Source organism: Giraffa tippelskirchi, chromosome 2 (genome assembly GCF_054371585.1).
Source record: "Giraffa tippelskirchi isolate mGirTip1 chromosome 2, T2T-mGirTip1v1.2.pri, whole genome shotgun sequence".
NCBI classification, from domain to species: domain Eukaryota; kingdom Metazoa; phylum Chordata; class Mammalia; order Artiodactyla; family Giraffidae; genus Giraffa; species Giraffa tippelskirchi.
The window spans coordinates 219,005,417-219,025,381 of NC_137276.1; the positions used below are offsets into that span (position 1 = coordinate 219,005,417).

Consider the following 19,965-nt stretch of genomic DNA (forward strand, 5'->3'; position numbering starts at 1 on the left):
TCTCCCGCCATGGGCATTAAGCTTCCATCACCGTCACCGAGGAAACAGCAGGGATGCCTCACTCCTCACAGCTCTGCATATCTCAACTCTGGTTGCCTTTGTCCCTGAGCTAACTTGATTCTTCGTGTGCACACCACTAAATCAACTGTCTTCTATACAGAACTTTATCCATTATTCTACGTTAAAAAAAAAAAAAACCCACACGTGTAACAAATTCTTCTCCTGGGAATACCGACCTGTCAATATTGTTGAATGCATCAGACATTTCTGGTCCCTAGGAGGAAATAGAAAAATTGCCTGTTTAGCCCTTGTACCCTGAACACTACAAGTGCGGGTCAATTTTAAAACACGCAACAGAGCATGCATAATGGGTTTCCCTTTTAAAAAGCACTGTAGACCAAAAATAAACCTGACAAAGGGCAGCTGTAGAGTTTTAACATGTGGAAAACTCCACAGGCGGCAGTTATATAACTGCAAAGAAACATGATAAATATTTCACACCGTTAGATGAACTTCTAACTCTGACACGGCAAAGGCAAAGAACACAAAACACACCCTCAGCCTCCAAGAAGCACAAAGCTTCCACTGAGAAGAGGCCAAGACGATTACTAAAATCTCAGTCCTGCCTGCCAGCTCGTCTTGATTGCTTTTTTTTTCTTTTTTTACCCGCCCCCCTCGCCCCCGCCTTCGCCTCCAAGGCGGAGCCGGCGAACCCCATGTACGCGGAGCACCTCCCCGCGCAGCTTCGCGGGTTGGCCAGAAATTTTCCCCAAATCCCCACCCCTAGGCTGAAACCGCACCCCCCCCCCCCCCCCCGCCAAAGAAGTTTGGTGCCAAGGAAGGGTAGCGAAGAGTCGGAGCGGGGCGGGAGGAGACCGCCCCCCAACCTCCGCCGCGCCCCACCCCCGCGCCCGCGGCCAGCGCCTCCCGCGCCCGGGCTCTGCGCCCCGGGGACAGCTGGCAGCCCCTCGCCGGGACCCGACACAAAGCCGATCAATCCCGGCGGCGCGGGGGCGGGGGACGCTCCGCCAGGGCTTCCCTTCCGCTCCTCGCCTGCCTGCTCCAGCCCCCTCATTAGGAGCCAGCCGGCATCTCGTCCGGCTCCCTCTGCCTCCCTATCTCCCCCCACGCCCCTTTCGAAAAAAACTGCCCAGACCCCCGCAGGCCCGGGGCTAGACCAGACCCGCCTCTGGGCTGCGCGCAGAGTAGGCGCCCCTGGAAGGGGGAAACTGACATCCCATCGGGGTCCGCCCCTCCGCTCCCCTGCGCGCCGCTCTCCCCTTCCGCCCCTAGGAGTCCGGTGACCCCCAGCACCACCCGCCGGCCGGCCTCCCGCGCTCCCGCCGCTGGGACCCTCGGCTTCCGAGGAGCCGCCAGCTCCCGAACCCCACGAAGATGGCGAGGAGGAGCCGCCACCACCTCCTGCTCCTTCTGCTGCGCTACCTGGTGGTCGCCCTGGACTGTAAGTTGCTGGGGTACCTCCACCCTCCCAACCCAGTCCTACTGAGACCAGCTCCCCCGAGTCTTCAGCTCCTAGACCTGGTCCTGGCGGAGGACTGTCCCCGGGACCTCAAACGGAAAGGTCTGCCTCGGGGCATCTGATTTCACACCCAGGGAGCCCAGAATTGGGGGTGCCCGCTGGGGCGGGGGAGCTCGGAGGTCTTCAGTTTATTCTAAATAATATCAGATTTGAACTAATTAGAATTAAGGGTCCACACCAGCAGGTTCTCATGTTCTTGAAAAGTTGGGTTAAGTTTTCAGACACAGGGACGTGAACAGAATGCAGAACTCACTAACTCCTTAGGAGATGCTAAGATCCCAAGATGGCATCATCACTCGGAGGCAGGGGCCGGCCACACTCTAAGCACCAGAGCTGGGGGCAGTGTTAAGAGTTTTCTTGGCGTCTGAAGGTCCCAGTTGTGGCGGTAATATGCAGTGCACTTTGGGGGCGCGGGGTAGGGGGGAATTCCTGGCTGCTGAACTAGAATTGCTTTTATCTACTCCACCTGCTCATCTACATTCGGTTAGAGAAGTCTGGTCTGGGCGCCCCGGTCAGCTGCTGTGTCCTCAGGGGACATCCAACGGGATGGTTGTTAGAAAGTTACAGAAACTGAATGATTGAGTGGCGGGGGACGTCCCAAAGCCGATTTCACAGGATGGTTCTAAACAAGATTGTCATGGATCCTGGGCTCATAAGATTTAAAATCCTGGCAATGTCTCCTATTATTTTGTTTTCCTCCCGTTAACTTTTTAGAAAAATGGAGGAAATTGCAATAGATCTTAAGCACTTAGGCAACGAAGTTTTCCGTTTTCTTTGGCTTTTCCTTTTTTGGTTTTTCTTTCTTTTTGGTTTCCTTTTATTTATTTTTAATGGGGTGGGTTATTATTGCGGCTATTCGAGTTCTGGTAATAGAATACTTAAAATAACCAGCCGAATGAGTGTTTAATAACATAATACAATGATTTTAATCTCACACCCTCATTGCCTGAGTTGCTCAGCTCAACCTGGTGTGAGTTTTTGTCCCTTATTGGGGAAGAAGGTGCAAATTGTCTCAGTGAAGGGACAGGACTGACCTATATATAGAAAATCAAACCAGAAAGTCAAGGCTTCACAATATAACCATTATGCGATTTTGAAATATCAATTGCTGTCATGTTGAGCACACAGAAAAATCACTAATGCCAAAATGCAACAAAGAGACAGGCTGGAGGAATTGTAACAAAACCACCAGGATAATTATATATTTCACTGACAGTCTTAAATTTCAAGTCAGAGGACTGACTTTAGAATGATCAGTAATTAAAAACAGAGAAAATGGTTTTACTCTGGTATTCCTATACAGTAATCAAAATAGAAACAGTACACCCTATATTTGAAATTGGAGTCAAGAAATAACCCAGACGCAAACACAGGCTTAGATGAATAAGCAAAATAAGCTCTTTTACAAGCTTTGAGTAAAGCTAACACATTGGCCTAATCCTGACTCCTATAGGGGATTAATTTGAAAGTGTGCAGGGATAATTTTTGTATTGTTCCTGGGATGCCAAAGGCTTGGTATTGCAAGAATGTTTTCTTTTGTTTTGAAATTTTACAACAGTTAGACTTAAAAGAAAAATTGCAAAGGTGATATAGGGAATTCCCCTAGATACCACACCCACTTCCCCCTATTATTAATATTTTACATTAGCGTGATACATTTATCACAGTTACAGAATCAGTATTGATAGGTTATTCCGAGCTGAAGTTCACACTTTATTCAGACTTTCTTCATTCTTCCCTAATGTCCCTTTCTGTTCCAGGAGCCCATCGAGGACACCACAGTACATTTAGTAGTCCTGTACTCTTCAGGCTTCTCTTAGCTGTGGCAATTTCTCAGACTTCCCTTGGGTTTTTTGTTACCTTAACACGTTTGAGGAGTATTGGTGAAATATTCTGTAGAATGTCCCTCAACTGGTTTTTCTCTGATACTTTTCTTGTGACTAGACTGGGTTTATGGGTTTTGGGAGGAAGATATCCGAGGTAAAGCATGATTTGCATCACATCATATCAAGGGTACATACTGTGAACATGACTTATCACTGTTGGAGTTAACCTTTATCACTTGACTGAGGTAATAAGTGATATAGGTTAACTTCCCCTCTCCCCACTTCCTTACTGTATTTTTTGGAAGGAAGTCACTATGTACAACTCACACCTAAGGAAGAAGAGTTATATTTTATCTCCTTGAGAGTGGAGTAGCTCCATAAATTATTTGAAATTCTGCTTGAGAGATGTATCTCTCCCCCTTCTCCATTCATTCATCCATTCATTTTTACGTCAGTATAGGCTTATCAATATTTATTTTGCACTTTGGATTATAGTCCAGTAGTTTTTTTAAATTTATTTATTTTAATTGGAGGCTAATTACTTTACAATATTGTAGTGGTTTTTGCCATACATTGACATGAATCAGCCATGGGTTTACATGTGTTCCCCATCCTGAACCCCCCTCTCACCTCCCTCCCCATCCCATCCCTCTGGGTCATCCTAGTGCACCAGCCCTGAGCACCCTGTCTCATGCATCGAGCCTGGTATAGTCCAGTAGTATTTTATTTATTTATTTTTTTTACAATCTAAATTGTCCAACTTTGGCCATTGGGAGTTCTTTAAATTGGTTCCTATATCCCTTTGACATCCCCTCATCGTTGTGTATGTATGTGTTTTTGTTTGCTTGTTTTTAGCGTTTTCTTACTTTCTAGTACCACAAAATGCTCCAGGCTGATCCTGTATATTTTCTGCTTCAGTTCCAGAATTAGCCATTGCTCCAAGGAACCCTGGTTCCTTGATTGGAGAATGGCATTAGAAACCGAGATCTGGCACTATGTACGTTCATTGCTTTTAGGGTGCTGTTGAAAAAAATAAGAATGTTCTTCGAGACTAAGTTTCACTCCACTATCCTATTTGTGATTTATCCACTCAGGTTTCATGTCCAGATTCAAAAACTCTTGTTGTTGTTCAATCGCTAAGTTTTGTCCAACTCTTTTCGACTCCGTAGAATGTAGCCTACCAGGCTCTTCTGTCCATGGGATTTCCCAGGCAAGATTACTGGAGCTGGTTGCCATTTCCTTCTCCAAAGGATCTTCTTGACCCAGGGATCGAACCCGTGACTCCTGAATTGGCAGGCTGATTCTTTACCACTGGGGGCCAGGGAAGGCCCCCAAAACTGTACTGAAGGCTTATGTATGTATCACACTGTTTCTAGGACTTCCTTGTATAGTCTCTCTTTTTAAGTTCTCAACAAATGCATGACGAAGAACATATCTTCAACTTATAGAAAGGGCCCCTAAGGCTCAGAAAAGCTAAGTTACTTGTCTAAGCTCACTTACTTAGGCTGGAAAGAGATGGAACTGAGATTTGAATATCAGAGAATTTGTTCCATAGATAACTGGCCTTCACTCCTTTCATTTTTTCGAGTACTTGACCCTTTTTTGCCACCTTCATTCAAGAAAAGATAGTGGATTCCTTATGCTGTGCTTATATATTCAACTTCTTAATATTCATCCCTTATATGACTGTGCCACTCTTTTGTCTCAATCCTATTGTGTATGATATCATGCTCATTCCCATTCTTTCCTTTTACTTCTATCTGTCAATATTCTTTGTTTCTTTTTTGGTAGTCAGAAGGATTGCTCTTTGTTGTCATTGCTATTATTTAAATTCTGATTTCAGTGTACCTGTTGATGAATGGACATTTACTAGTGCATTTAGTTGAATTATATTTTACTTTCCCACTAAAATGGAAGCTCCATGAGGGAAGACATTTCTTGATGTTTGCTCACCACTATATGTCCAGTGCTGAGCAAAGTGCTTAGTTAATGGTATGTATAAATATACATCAATTAAATGGGAAGGGATGTGGAGTGAGTGGAAGAAATATATGGATAGAATTAATGATTGCATTATAAATTATTAAGCTTTAACTTATTCCAAGGAGGTGAGATGTCAGAGTTCTCTGAGGTGATGTTTAAGACAAGGAGTTGAATGTGAAAGAGAGAAGTGTGCTGTTCTTGACTCTGAACAGCTAGTAGCAGCTGGTCCTCATATCTAGACTGGAACCCAACCCAGGCAACTTGGTCTGAGTCTCCAATCTCTTACCAACTGACAAGGACAGTGGAGGGAGAGAGAGGTTTGGATCTTCTGCAAAATTATTAGGTTATGTTTTTATGATGGAACTGACCCCAAACAGCACTCCAGGAAACCAGTGCCAGGAAAATTCTGCCCCCTATCAACATTGTTAAGAACAAAACATCATAATCAGTTTGCCAAGGAGAACCTATTCCATCTTGGCATAGTCAAGATGAACGCAAAGGCCATATTGGGCTTGCTGGTAGACCTGACAACCATTTCAGTACAGTAACAAACATGACATTAGAAAGGAAGAAGTTGAAAGCAAAAATGTCAGCATAAAGAGAACATTGAATTCCCTATGGCTGAGGACACTCATTTATCTCTCCCCAGGGCTTCCCTCATAGCTCATTTGGTAAAGAATCCGCCTGCAATGCAGGAGACCCCAGTTCAATTCCCAGTATTCTTGGGCTACCCTTGTGGCTCACCTGGTAGAGAATCCATTGGCAATACAGGAGACCTGGGTTCGATCCCTGGGTCGGGAAGATCCCCTGGAGAAGGGGAAGGCTACCCACTCCAGTATTCTGGCCTGGAGAATTTCATGGACTGTATAGTCCACGGGGTTGCAAAGAGTCGCACACAACTAAGTGACCTTCACTTTCACTTTCACTTTCAGGAGCAGCTCAAGAGGAGGAGCCCGTATGAATTTACATACATTTGCTCTGCCCCTGGTTTCTATCATACCAGCTTCCTCCAGTGGGTCTCTTTGGTGGAGAAGATGTATTAGAACACAGAGGCAAGAGCTGCTGTGTTTGTTAAAGTCACACCAGCAGAAATCTGTAAAAGTCATTGTTTAAAATAACATTTCTTTACATCTCATAGCAATGTAGTGACAGCACCCCTGAGCCAATACTCCAGGCTACCTGTATTGCCAGACTGATGTTTTGAAGAAGATGAGGGTGAGGATGGAAAAGAGGAATCAGAATTTGGGTCAGGTGCTTTCTCTGGCAAAAAAAGAAAAAACTGGCCACTACTTTCTTGGAAGGTGTTACTGAGGTCAGAACCCAGAAAAACAGCCCAACTATATTAGTTTCTTACTGCTACTGTAATAAATTATCATACATCAAATACGACATAAACTTATTATCTTAAAGTTCTAGAGGTCAGAAGTATGAAATAAGTCTCCCTGGGCTAAAATCAAGGTATGGGAAAGGCAGTGTTCCTTCCAGAGTTTCTAGAGAGAACCTGTTTCTGTGTCTTTTCTAGCTTCTAGAGGCAAGCCATGTCCCCATTCCTCCAGATGCAAAGCCAGCAATGCCAGGCTGCCACATCTCTGGTTCTCTGTCTTCTGCCTCCCTCTTCCATTTATGTGAGAGCATGCTCAGTCACTCAGTTTGTGGCCTCCTGAGTGTGGACAGCAGCGAGGGTGAGAGGCAGCAGGTGGAGGCGGACAGACATATTTAGGATTTTGAATTTATAGCAAGGAGAAGCCAGCGGAGGCTTTTGAACACCGAATGTCAGTCAGATTTGCATTTCAGAAAGAGAACACAGTGGGTGGAGAGTGAAGAATGGGCAGAATAGGGTAGGTGGGGAGTTGAAGGGGGGAGACCAGTTGGATGCAGTTGGAGTGGTCCAGGCAATTACTCGCTAAGTGTGTCTTTTTAAAAAAAGTATTAATTTACATACTTGGTTGTGCTGAGTCTTGGTTGCTGCTTGGACTTTTCTCTAGTTGCGGTGCATTAAACTTCTCATTGCCATGGCAATGAGAGTTTTTTTTGTCGCAGAGCACCAGCTCTAGGGTGAGTGGGCTTCCCCAGGCTCTAGAGCACAGGGTCAGTACTTGGGGCTCAGGGGCTTAGTTGGCCTGCAGCATACAGCATCATCTCTAATGAGGGATCGAACCCGTGTCTCCTGCCTTGGCAGGTGAATTCTTCATCACTGAGCCATCAGGGAAGGCCCTAAGTATGTCTTTTACATAGTTTACTGAAATATATACAGACACAATCATATATCAATAACTATATACAGGTACCCACAGAAAATGCTTTGATTATTTGAAATGTAGTTTATTCAATTGAATTGAGGAAAACTGCTCTTTGGTTTTTAAGGGATTTAAAAGAAATCGTGTATACTGCAGGTGTTTCCAACTTTTGTTGAGCTCCTAACGTGTACACATAAAACAGTAGCTCCTTGGGTTGCTAATAATATGTCTCTTCTTTGAATATTGTTTTCTTTTCCACTGTCTGAGTTTGTCTCCCCTTAGTATTTTTTAGTGTTTTTAGAGTTTCCCCCAGTTACCGCCCTTAGAAGGGTGATTTGATTAGATGTGATGGGAAGAGTGGCTTTCTGTGTTACTAAGAGTGTGAGTGTGTGCCTGAGAGACAGAGAGGGAGACGCAGAGAGAGAGAAAGGATGTGTGTGTTCAAATGAATGACTGCCGACCGAACCACGAAACCCTACTCAGAATCTTCAAACCAGTAAGTAAATCGGAAATGTTCTGCAGTTTGAATTTTCCTAGGTTTTATGAGCAGAGAAGCAAAACACTGTCCTGAACCTATGAAGTAGGTCAAGAGCTACTCCCTGAAACAGAACCCTCCTCCATTGCTGGTGGGAATGTAATTTGGTGGAGTCACTGTGGAGAACAATATGGAGATTCCTTAAAAAAAACAGAACTACCAGCAATCCCACTCTTGGGCATAGATCAGGAAAAGACAAAAACTCTGATTCGAAAAGAAACATACGCCCCATTTGTTCACTGCAGCACTGTTTACAAGAGCGAAGATGTGGAAGCAACCAAAACATCCATTGACAGACGAACGGACAAAGATGAGGTGGAACATACATACAATGAAATATTACTGAGCCGTAAAAAGAATGAAATAATGACATTTGCAGCAACATGAATGGACCTAGAGATTATTACACTAAGTGAAGTCAGACAGAGAAAGATAAGTATTATATAATATCAGTTGTATGTGGAATCCTAAATGAACTTATTTACAAAACAGAAATAGACTCACAGACATAGAAAACAAGCATATGGTTACTAGAAGGGAAGGATGGGGAGAGATAAATTAGGAGTTCAGAATTAATAGATACACACACACTACTATATATAAAATAAACAAGGGCCTACCATATAACACAGGGAACTATATTCAGTATCTTGTAATAATCTATAATGGAAAAGAATCTGAAAAAGAATAGATATGCTCACTTTGTTGTATACCTGAAACTAACACAACATTATAAGTCAACCATACGTCAATTAAAAAATAATGATTTAAAGAACATTTTTCGGAAACAGTGATGAACAGCTCCTGCAGAACTCTATAATGTTCTAAGGGATAGAATTTAAAGAGTCCTGATTTAAAGCATACTTTAACTCCTGGACATTCCCTAAAACTGTCTTATGGAGGTAAACACTTCATTTTAAGTAAACGGGTCATTTATGCCTGGCCAGCTGCTTTCTCGAAATCTTCAGAGGTTTTCCTTCTGCTTTTGTTAACATTCTTAACAGCCCAATGGGAAAGAAACTTTGTGGAGAAAAATGTCAAATATTTCCTTCAAGGAACTGGAAGTGGGGAAACATGCAAGAGTGGACTCTACGTGAGTAAATAAAATGCTCTTGAATGATTAAATGATTAAAAAAAATAGCTCCTCTCTTAGCTGTCCACTGTCTGGACTCAAAAAGTCCTGAGCAAGAATCTTCGTGAGTATAATAGACATGAGTTTTAGTCCTTCACTGAACAGTCCTCTTTCTCTGTCTCTCATATGTCTTTGGCATCAGGATTTTGTTTCGTTGGAAAATCTGTTTTGTTTCAGTTTTTAAAATATCTTACAGGGACAGTTTGGGACAAATTTGTCTTTATATTTGCACAAAGTGAAGAAGCCTAGCTGGTCTCTCCCCTTTATGCAAAGTGTTTCCAGTTTGCTGGCTTACATCTTGTCAAAATAGTCATTGGCTGTCTTCAGTTTTAGCTTTCCTCACCCTGTAAAAACTTGCTCTTTGCTTTATGGTATGCATAACCAAAGCCGAAAGTAGATCACTGTTAAATGCACCTACTTGCATGTTTGACAAAATTTATGTATATGATGAATTCCAATATCACAGAAAAGTTGTCAAATGACAAATAAGTGTATTTTCCAGTCCTCCTGACTTCTATTCCATTCCCACTTTCTTTATGTGATATTTTAATTGAGGTATAGTTGATGTACAATATTATATGTTTCAGATGTACAACAGTCACAATTTTTAAAAGTTATACTCCATTTATAGTTATTATGCCATATTGGCTGTATTCCCTGTGCTGTGCAATATACCCCGGTGGCTTGTTTATTTTATGCTTAGGAGTTTGTGCCTCTTAATCTCCTACTCCATCTTGTCCCTTTCTGTCACTTCCTCCTCTAGTAACCACCTCTCTCCTCTGGTATTTGTTCTCTATACCTGTGAGTGTGTTTCTTTTTTGTTATACTCACGGGTTTGCTTTATTTTTTTTGGATTCCATATATGTGATATCATACAGTAATTGTCTTTCTCTGTTTATTTCACTAATCATAATACCCTCCAAGTCCACCCATGTAGTTGCAAATGATGAAATTTCATTGTCCTTTTATGGCTGCATGATATTCCATCGTGTGTATACATATTCCACATCTTCATCCATTCATCTGTTAATAGACACTTAGGTTGCTTCTGTATCTTGGCTATTGTAAATAGGGCTGCTGTGAGCATTGGTATGCATGTATCTCTTCGAATTAGTGTTTTTGTTTCTTCAGATACATACCCTGAAGTGGAATTGTTGGGTTACAGGATAGCTCTATATTTAGTTTTTTAAGGAAACTCCATGCTGTTTTTCACAGTGACTGAACCAATTTCCATTCTTACCAATAGTGTACGAGAGTACTCTTTGCTCTACTTCCTCATCAACAGTGTAGCCCACTCTTAAGTTTGTTGCATGTGATTCCAGAAAAACTATGAGGGGAAATGTAGTTCCAGCATATATGAGCATACTTGTAGCATTTCCTTAAAAATAAAAATCAAAGTTTACTATGCTTAATGTTCTGCACGTTCCAACAAATCATATCATATTATGTACAGTATTCTGTGCTTTCCTACAAAATTCTATTTTTACTAGTAACTAAAGCCACAACCCGGGCTTCCCAGGTGGCACTAGTGGTAAAGAATTTGCCTGCTTCAGTGCAGGAGACCTGGGTTCAATCCCTGGGTCAAGATGATCTCCTGGAGGAGGGCATGGCAACCCACTCCAGTATTCTTGTCTGGAGAGTCCCGTGTATAGAGGAGCCTGGCAGGCTACAGTCCATGGGGGTCACAAAGAGTTGGACATGACTGAACTGACATAACACGCAAAACCGCAACCCAAAGCTAGGTCGCCAAATGGGAATCATGATAACATATTGAAGAGACCTTCAAAAACCCGATAGCTCAGTTGGTAAAGAATCCACCTGCAATGCAGGAGACCTGGGTTTGATCCCTGGGTTGGGAAGATCCCCTAGAGAAGGGAAAGGCTACCCACTTCAAGTATTCTGGCCCGGAGAATTCCATGGACTATACAGTCCATGGGGTTGCAAAGAGTCAGACATGACTGAGAGACTTTCACTCACTTGCTGGCCAGAGAAGAGAGGGCAGGTTGGTGAGCGTGTGCGAGGAATTGGAAGATTAGTATTGACACGTATACACTATCGATACTGTACTATAAAATAGTTCATTAGTAAAACTAATGAGAATCTACTGTGTACCACAAGGAACTCTCCTCAGTGGTCTGTGGTGACCTGAATGGGTAGGAAGTCCAAAAGGGAGAGGATATGTGTATATGTATGGCTGATTCATTTTTGCTGTTTAGCAGAAACTAACGTAGCAGCATTGTAAAGCAACTATACTCCAATATAAATTAATTTTTAAAAAAGAAACAGAAAAACACTTTTTTGTAACCAAAAAAAAAAAAAAAACCTTCTCCCAAGATGCAGTAGGAACAATCTTCTAGTTAAAACCGCTAAATGTAAGTAGTGAAACCAAGTGATATAACACAACAGAGGGAAATAAACTCCCAAACCAGTGATCAAAACTAGAAAGAGAGGAATTCCAAGGAGACTCAGTGAAAAAATCCAAAGAAGAGAGTAAGGGCTGACACCCAGACAGGGTGGAGACACCAGCTCCAGCTAAGATTTACAGACAAGTGCGAGCTGCTGCTATTTTTAAAAGACACCAAAGAAGTAATGACCACAAATAAAATTAGAACACGTTGAACTACTGGAAAAGTGCTAAATTTGAAAAGCGAGAATTGTGTTTATGTTTTTAAAAGAAATGCTCTAGCACTTTAAAATAGGAATGGATTTTAATCAGAAGTAGAATGGACACCATGAAATAAATGATGACTCAAGTGTAAATAAACACTGATCTGTTTAAAACAATAATATAATTACTGGTCACTGGAAAAGACCCTGATGCTGGGAAAGATTGAAGGCAGGAGGAGAAGGGGATGACAGAGGATGAGATGGTTGGATGGCATTACTGACCTGATGGACATGAGTTTGAGTAAGCTCCGGGAGTTGGTGATGGACAGGGAAGCCTGGCATGCTGCAGTCGCTGGGGTTGCAAAGAGTCAGCCACGACTGAGTGACTGAACTGAACTGAATTATTCTATTATTTAATCCAATAATCTAAGCACAATAAGCTATTCCATAAAAATGATAAAAGTTGGTCCCAGAAGAAGTCAGGTTCTTTTGTGTTTGTGCCCCAGCTGTGCCTGTAAATGTGTGTAAGGAAGTGAACCTCTGTGCCATTTTACCTAGATACAATGTTTCTCCTTCCCAAGGCCCATCTTTGCTACCCTTGTTGTCCTTGTTCAAATGTTCTCCATGTTGCCAAACACAATTGCCCTCTAAAGGTCTAACTCTAAAATCCTTGACCTCTTCTTGTAAGTCTTCCAACACATCTCTTCTCCAGAGCCAGAGTCTCTAGCTCGTTGTAATCCTGGTGCTCTTGCCATGTTGCTGGTTCTCTTACAGCACTTGTTGGGCTGTATTCTTAGCATTTTACACCTGCCTCTCTGGACTGTGAATTTGCTGAGGGCAGAGACAACACATCTTTGTGTCCCTGGAACCCAGGATAGTGGCTGGTACATAGTAATAACTGGTTAAAAGAAAGTAAGTAACCTGGAGTTTGTGTATTTGCCTCTTAGCTTCATACAGTTACAAAATTTTTTAGTAATGAAAATCCCAGGAGACATGTAAAATTCATGGTCCTTAATGAGTACATTTAGAAAGGGCAGAGGAAGCAGAGATGAGACTGTTGATTGACATCACCGACTCAATGGACATGAACTTGGGCAAACTCCAGGAGATGGTGAAGGACTGGCATGCTGCAGTCCATGCGGTCACAAAGAGTTGGACAGGACTTGGCGACTGAACAACAGCAGCAACAATGAATGTGTAATTTTATTGCTCCTCAAACTCCCTCCTTCCTTATTAACTGTGACCTCCCTAGAGTTACTGGGAAGTATAGGTCTGCCTTAAACAGGTGCTGATTACCTGGTGCCTCCTTGTATCATGAAAACACATAAGCTTCTCTTGAATTGATAAGCATTGATTATAAACTCATGAATCAAACAGTACCTCCTTAGATTAAAACGCAACATAGGGTGTTAGAGTTTTAAAAGAATTCTCTGGAGCAAGGGATTCCAGGCTTTCCCCTCTTGGTCCTATCCCTTTGCCACACAATCGATATCATAGCAATTTGTGTCCCCAAAGAGACAAACACTTAATGTTATTTTATTTGTTAATGTTTTTATTTATTTATTTGTGCCAGATAAACAGTTGCAGCATGTAGGGTCTTCTCGTTGCAGCACAAGAACTCTTATTGTGGCCTGTGGGATCTAGTTCCTCAACCAGGGATCGAACCTGGGCCCCCTGCATTGGGAGCTCTGAGTCTTAGCCACTGGACCACTAGGGAGGTCCCAGTTTCTGAAGAGAGATGAGAAGACAGGGCCTGATAAAGTGATCTTTATCTCTAAACCAAAGATGGTTTCCCTAGGCAATCTTGTTCAGTAATCATAACATCTTCCTGTAGGGTCTGCTCAGTAGCACTGAAAAAACTTCCTCAGAATCCAGGTGACTCACCGTCTTACGGAGAAGGCAATGGCACCCCACTCCAGTACTCTGGCCTGGAAATCCCATGGATGGAGGAGCTTGGTAGGCTACCGTCCATGGGGTCGCAAAAAGTTGGACTCGACTGAGCGACTTCACTTTCACTTTTCACTTTTATGCATTGGAGAAGGAAATGGCACCCCGCTCCAGTGTCCTTGTCTGGAGAATCCCAGGGACGGGAGAGCCTGGTAGGCTGCCGTGTATGGGGTCACACAGAGTCGGACACAACTGAAGCAACTTAGCAGCAGCAGTAGCAGCAGCAGCATCTTAGTCCAAGGGTATTATCACATAGTTCAGCATCAGGCAAATGCCAGGATTAGATACATCCGAAGAATCTCAGCTCTGTTGTGCTACCCCCCTGCCCTCCACCGAAAGCTGTCTGAGGATGCTGCAGTGTTCAAAAATCACTGTCTGGATCACTGACCCTCAATCTTTTTTTTTGATTCTGTATTCTACTTTTTTTTTTAAGAGACTATGTCCCAACATTAAGTTTTTGTTTGTAAATTTTATACATGTATTTTTATTTCAATATTTTACATTAGTTATAAAATGTACATAAAATAAATATTAGATGAGATGATGAAAAATAAATGCTAATATGTTGGGGTGGAAATGAGGTGGTGGTAGCCTTATATTACAGAATTTGGTGACTCCTCTGTAATTAAAACACTGTGGAACCAGTACATGAAGAGGCTGACAAACGGATGGAACAGAATATGAAGTCCAGAAAGTGGCCCAAGTTCATTTATAGTTTTAGAAAAGATAGGGATAAAGATGGGCTTCCCAGGTGGCACAGTGGTAAAGAATCTGCCTGCCAATGTAGGAGACGCAAGAGACACCAGTTCAGTCTCTGGGTTGGGAATATCCCCTGGAGGAGGAAATGGCAACCCACTCCAGTGTTCTTGCTGGGAAAAATCCAATGAACAGGGAAGCTTGGCAGACTGCAATCCATAGGGTCACAACAGAATCGGACACAACTGAGCAGCAGTAACAGTAGCAGGGATGAAAACAGAGATCTATCTATTCCGACCTTTCTATATGTCTGTATACTTCCATCTATCTGTTTATCTTAAACCATCGAGAATTCTTAATAAATATTGCTATAACAGTTGTGCAGTGATTTAAGGGAAATTGGATCTGATCCTGATAGTGAACATGGGGATAAAGTCCAAAAGATTCAGAGATTTAAATGTATGTAGATAAATAAATAAGACCATTACCCCCCCAACAAAACAAAACAAAACATGGTACATTCTTCTATGGACTGGACTATATATCCAAAGAATGTTTGCATGAAAAAATAAAACACTATACACAAATCAAAAGATAAATGTTTAATTGGCAGAAGATGTTTGCAATTTAAGCCTCAACCAAAGAGTATTGTCACTGATATAACAGAGCCCCTAAACATGGAAATAAAAATGAAAAGAGCAGAATAGAAAAATGGCTATGGGTGCACACACACATATACACACGCATGCTGTAGCGTGCACCCGCAAGCCCCAGAGAGTTCCCAGAAGAACAATTCAAATGGTTCTTCAAACGTGAAGTTCTTGGGAATTCCCTGGTGGTCCAGTGGGTAGGACTCTGAGCTTTCAATGCCAAGGGTCTGGGTTCAATCCCTGGTTGGGGACCTAAGATTCCACAAGCTTCTCAGCAAAACAAACAAAAAACTGCAAAGTGTGAACCTCTGTTCAACATAACTTGAAATGTAAATAAACCACCAAAAAGACAGCATCTCCTGCCTCAAATTAGCAAGGACTAAAACACGTAACTCATCTCCATACTCTGTTATTGAGGCTGAGTGGAAACAGGCATCTCACACAGTCCCGATGGGCTGTGCAATGATGTGTCTGCTCGAAGTGGTGTTCAGCAACATACAGAAGAATTACATATCTGCCCTTTGACTCATTACCCCCCTACAGGGAACCAGTTCAAGAGCTGTACGAAACAGGACATGATTCATGCATAGTATTATTTATTTCAAAATTATTTATTATAAAAAATTGAAAATCAGATACCCATCTAAAGGGGGTGGCTGAATAAATAACAAAAATTATTTATTATAAAATAATAATAAATATTATTCCAGGCCTCAGGCTGAAGGAGCTGGCCCCGTTTGGGAAAGACAGTCCTTGTGGCCAAGGGCAAAGCAGGTGATGGTTGTTCAGTTGCTCAGCTGTGTTTGACTCTCTGTGACCCCATAGACTGCAGCACGCCAGGCTTCCCTGTCCTTCATTATCTCCCGGAGCTTGCTCAAACTCATGTCCATTGAGCCGGTGATGCCATCCAACCATCTCATCCTCTGCCATCCCCTTCTTTTCCCGCCTTGTTGTTGACTGAACAACAATAAAAAGAATTATTTTAAATTTTGTTAGCTGTTCTAATGATGTTGTAGACATATGTCTTCAATTTGAGTTTATACTTACTTAAATAATAAAGAAAAAAATTTAATGTGTATGATTTGCTTGAAAATTTCTCACCAACAAAAAAGCAATAGATGTCAATGTGGCAAAGTCTTTATAACAGTTTGTTAAAACCAAATAATGAAATATGGGGCTTATTGTTCTGTTCTCTCCACTTTTGTGTCTATTTGGAAATTTTTGACAATAAAAAAACTGCTTAAACCCATAAAAACAAAAAAGAGAAGAACGTGACAAATACATGGAAATTCTAATATTTTCCTTTACCCCTCTGGGCTTTCTTGTACAATCATCCTTAAAGCCTCCAGCTTTAGAGAGAAAATAAATAGACCAAAGAGAGTATACTTAGATATCTGAAATATCTGTTCTCTTACACTGTACATTTTGGCCAGGGGAGTCAGTATAAGAAACCAACATTCTCTTTTTTAAATAGCCCCCTTTTAAATTTGATTTATCTCTTTCACACTGCTATTGTGAAATGCTTACAAACAAACAAGCAAATACCGTGTCACTGACTGGAACTCCTGGTTGCACAACGAAGTCTGTGAATAAATCCATTGCATAACAGCCATATTTTTCTTCATGATGTAGCTGAGACCTTCCAGTTCATTTCTTTTGAAAGGGACTTTAATATTTTATTCCCTAAAATGTAAAAGTACCCATTAGGTGAGTGCATGTCACATCCATAGACCGATGGCAAGAAAAGGTGAATGTAAAAAAGAGAGTTGATTAAATTTCTAAATATTTAGATTTTTTTTCTCTTGCGTGTATCTCATGGAGGCTGATTCAGTTAGGTCTTTCTTGTCAAGCCTCTGGCTCTTACAAAAACAGAAGAGAATACTTGCAGCCTTCTTATAGGGTAAGGGCATATCCAGCATTTGACATTATCAACTCAAACACATTTCAAAACTGCTCAGACTGTCTAATATATTTACCTAATGTTCAGACCCACGTCATTAATAACTTTATGCTGCTGCTAAGTCGCTTCAATTGTGTCTGACTTTGGCGACCCTGTGGACTGTAGCCCACCAGGCTCCTCTGTCGTGGGATTCTCCAAAACGAGAATATTGGAGTGGGTTGCCATGCCCTCCTTCAGGGGGTCTTCCTGATCGAGGGATTGAACCTGCATCTTTTATGTCTCCTGCATTGGCAGGCAGATTCTCTACCACTAGCACCACTTGGGAAGCCCTAATAACAGAAGCAGAAGATATTAAGAAGAGGTGGCAAGAATACACAGAAGAACTGTACAAAAAAGATCTTCACAACCCAGATAATCACGATGGTGTGATCACTCACCTAGAGCCAGACATCCTGGAATGTGAAGTCAAGTGGGCCTTAGAAAGCATCACTACGAACAAAGCAAGTGGAGGTGATGGAATTCCAGTTGAGCTATTTCAAATCCTCAAAGGTGATGCTGTGAAAGTGCTTCACTCAATATGCCAGCAAATCTGGAAAACTCAGCAGTGGCCACAGGACTGGAAAAGGTCAGTCTTCGTTCCAATCCCAAAGAAAGGCAATGCCAAAGAATGCTCAAACTACCGCACAATTGCACTCATCTCACATGCTAGTAAAGTAATGCTCAAAATTCTCCAAGCCAGGCTTCAGCAGTACGTGAACCGTGAACTTCCAGATTTTCAAGCTGGTTTTAGAAAAGGCAGAGGAACCGGAGATCAAATTGCCAATATCTGCTGGATCATCGAAAAAGCAAGAGAGTACCAGAAAAACATCTATTTCTGCTTTATTGACTATGCCAAAGCCTTTGACTGTGTGGATCACAATAAACTGTGGAAAATTCTGAAAGAGATGGGAATACCAGACCATCTGACCTGTCTCTTGAGAAACCTGTATGCAGGTCAGGAAGCAACAGTTAGAACTGGACACGAAACAACAGACTGGTTCCAAATAGGAAAAGGAGTACGTCAAGGCTGTATATTGTCACCCTGCTTATTTAACTTCTATGCAGAGTACATCATGAGAAACGCTGGGCTGGAAGAAACACAAGCTGGAATCAAGATTGCCGGGAGAAATATCAATAACCTCAGATATGCGGATGACACAACCCTTATGGCAGAAAGTGAAGAAGAACTAAAGAGCCTCTTGATGAAGGTGAAAGAAGAGAGTGAAAAAGTTGGCTTAAAGCTCAACGTTCAGAAAACTAAGATCATGGCATCTGGTCCCATCACTTCATGGGAAATAGATGGGGAAACAGTGGAAACAGTGTCAGACTTTGTTTTTTTGGGCTCCGAAATCACTGCTGATGGTGATTGCAGCCATGAAATTAAAAGACGCTTACTCCTTGGAAGGAAGGTTATGGCCAACCTAGATAACATATTTAAAAGACTCATTGGAAAAGACCCTAATGCTGGGTAGGATTGGGGGCAGGAGGAGAAGGGGACGACAGAGGATGAGATGGTTGGATGGCACCACCGACTCAATGGACATGGGTTTGGGTAGACTCCGGGAGTTGGTGATGGACAGAGAGAACTGGCGTGCTGCAATTCATGGGGTCGCAAAGAGTCGGACACGACTGAGCGACTGAACTGAACTGAATAATCATGTCAAGTTCCAGATGAGTTTTTCATATGATTTAATTCCCCATATTCCTTGAACCCTGAAGATTCCAAAGCTCTGAGGATTCTCTAGAGAAGACTGATTGTGGGAGAAAAAACGGAAGAAATAGAGGCAGTTGGAAGCCACCAAAACGGAAGAAATAGAGGCAGTTGGAAGCCACCTAGGACCTCTGTCAGCAGCTTATGCACACTAGCAATGCAGTCATTTGTGTCAGAAGCTGTTTTCAATACTTGCCCCCAAATGCTGTGAATTCATGGGCAAGAGAATATAGAAGTTAATAGAGGAAAGTGTTTCACTTCAGCTTCCATTTCATTATTTCTTAGTTTTGGAGTTAAAGCAAGATTACATCTCAACCCTCCAATAAAATTTATATTTAGAATCCTCATTATTTGAACAAACAAGTTGTATCTCTTTGGTTTAGTTGCTAAGTCTCTCACCACTCTTGCGACTCCATGGCCTGTAGCCTGCCAGGCTTCTCTGTCCATGGAATTCTCTAGGCAAGAATACTGGAGTGGGCTGCTGTTTCCTTCTCCAGGGGATCTTCCCGACCCAGGGATCAAACCCTGGTCTCCTGCATTGCAGGCGGATTCTTTACCTGCTGAGCTACCAGTGTCATTTTGCACATTCAACTATTTATCTTTAATAGTGAGACACCAAAATCTGCTGAGGAAGGATGAGACCAGTCACAACTAGCCTTTTGTATTACATGGGCTAGCATAGTGGAAGAAATGAATTTTGAAATTATTAGAAAATAAAAGGACAATAATTTTAGAAGTGGGATACAGAGGTACTTTTTAAAAAAATAAAGTTACCTCACCAGTGAGTGAGTTGAACAGAAATGTTTCTTTTCAGAGGACAATGGATTCCCACCTTTTACCTTAAAGAGTATTGGTTACCTTTTCCCTGCTGGGGTTACTCCAGCACATGTTTTTTCATACTGACTAGGATGATGGGCAGAATCACATTCATTTTTTAAATTAATTTTATAAAGCATATTTCTAATGTCTATTTGACAGTGACACATTATTGAATCCATAGATTAAATATCCATGTGAAATATCTCTCTTGAATGGTTCAAAGAACTTCCTTATGTTTTGAACCGTAAATTTCAAGTTTATTCACACAGAAGCAAAAAAGTATAATGTAAATAAAATGGAGCTTGGGATCCAAGGAACTAAGATTGTGTCTGTTCTGTACTGA

At 42.0% G+C, this 19,965-nt stretch overlaps 1 protein-coding gene across 8 annotated transcripts in view; it reads left to right on the forward strand.

Annotated features, from left to right (window-relative positions):
- Positions 1 to 829: 829 nt before the first annotated feature.
- Positions 830 to 19,965, forward strand: part of JAM2 (junctional adhesion molecule 2) — a 74,354-nt gene continuing 55,218 nt past the window's right edge. For all 8 annotated transcript variants that reach the window (XR_014073259.1, XR_014073258.1, XR_014073257.1 and 5 more), the window contains exon 1: positions 830 to 1,462. Coding sequence is in view for 4 of the 8 variants with exons in the window: in XM_081557462.1 (XP_081413588.1) it covers positions 1,396 to 1,462 (67 nt within the window). In the remaining 4 variants the exon portion in view is untranslated. The remainder of the gene's footprint in view (positions 1,463 to 19,965) is intronic.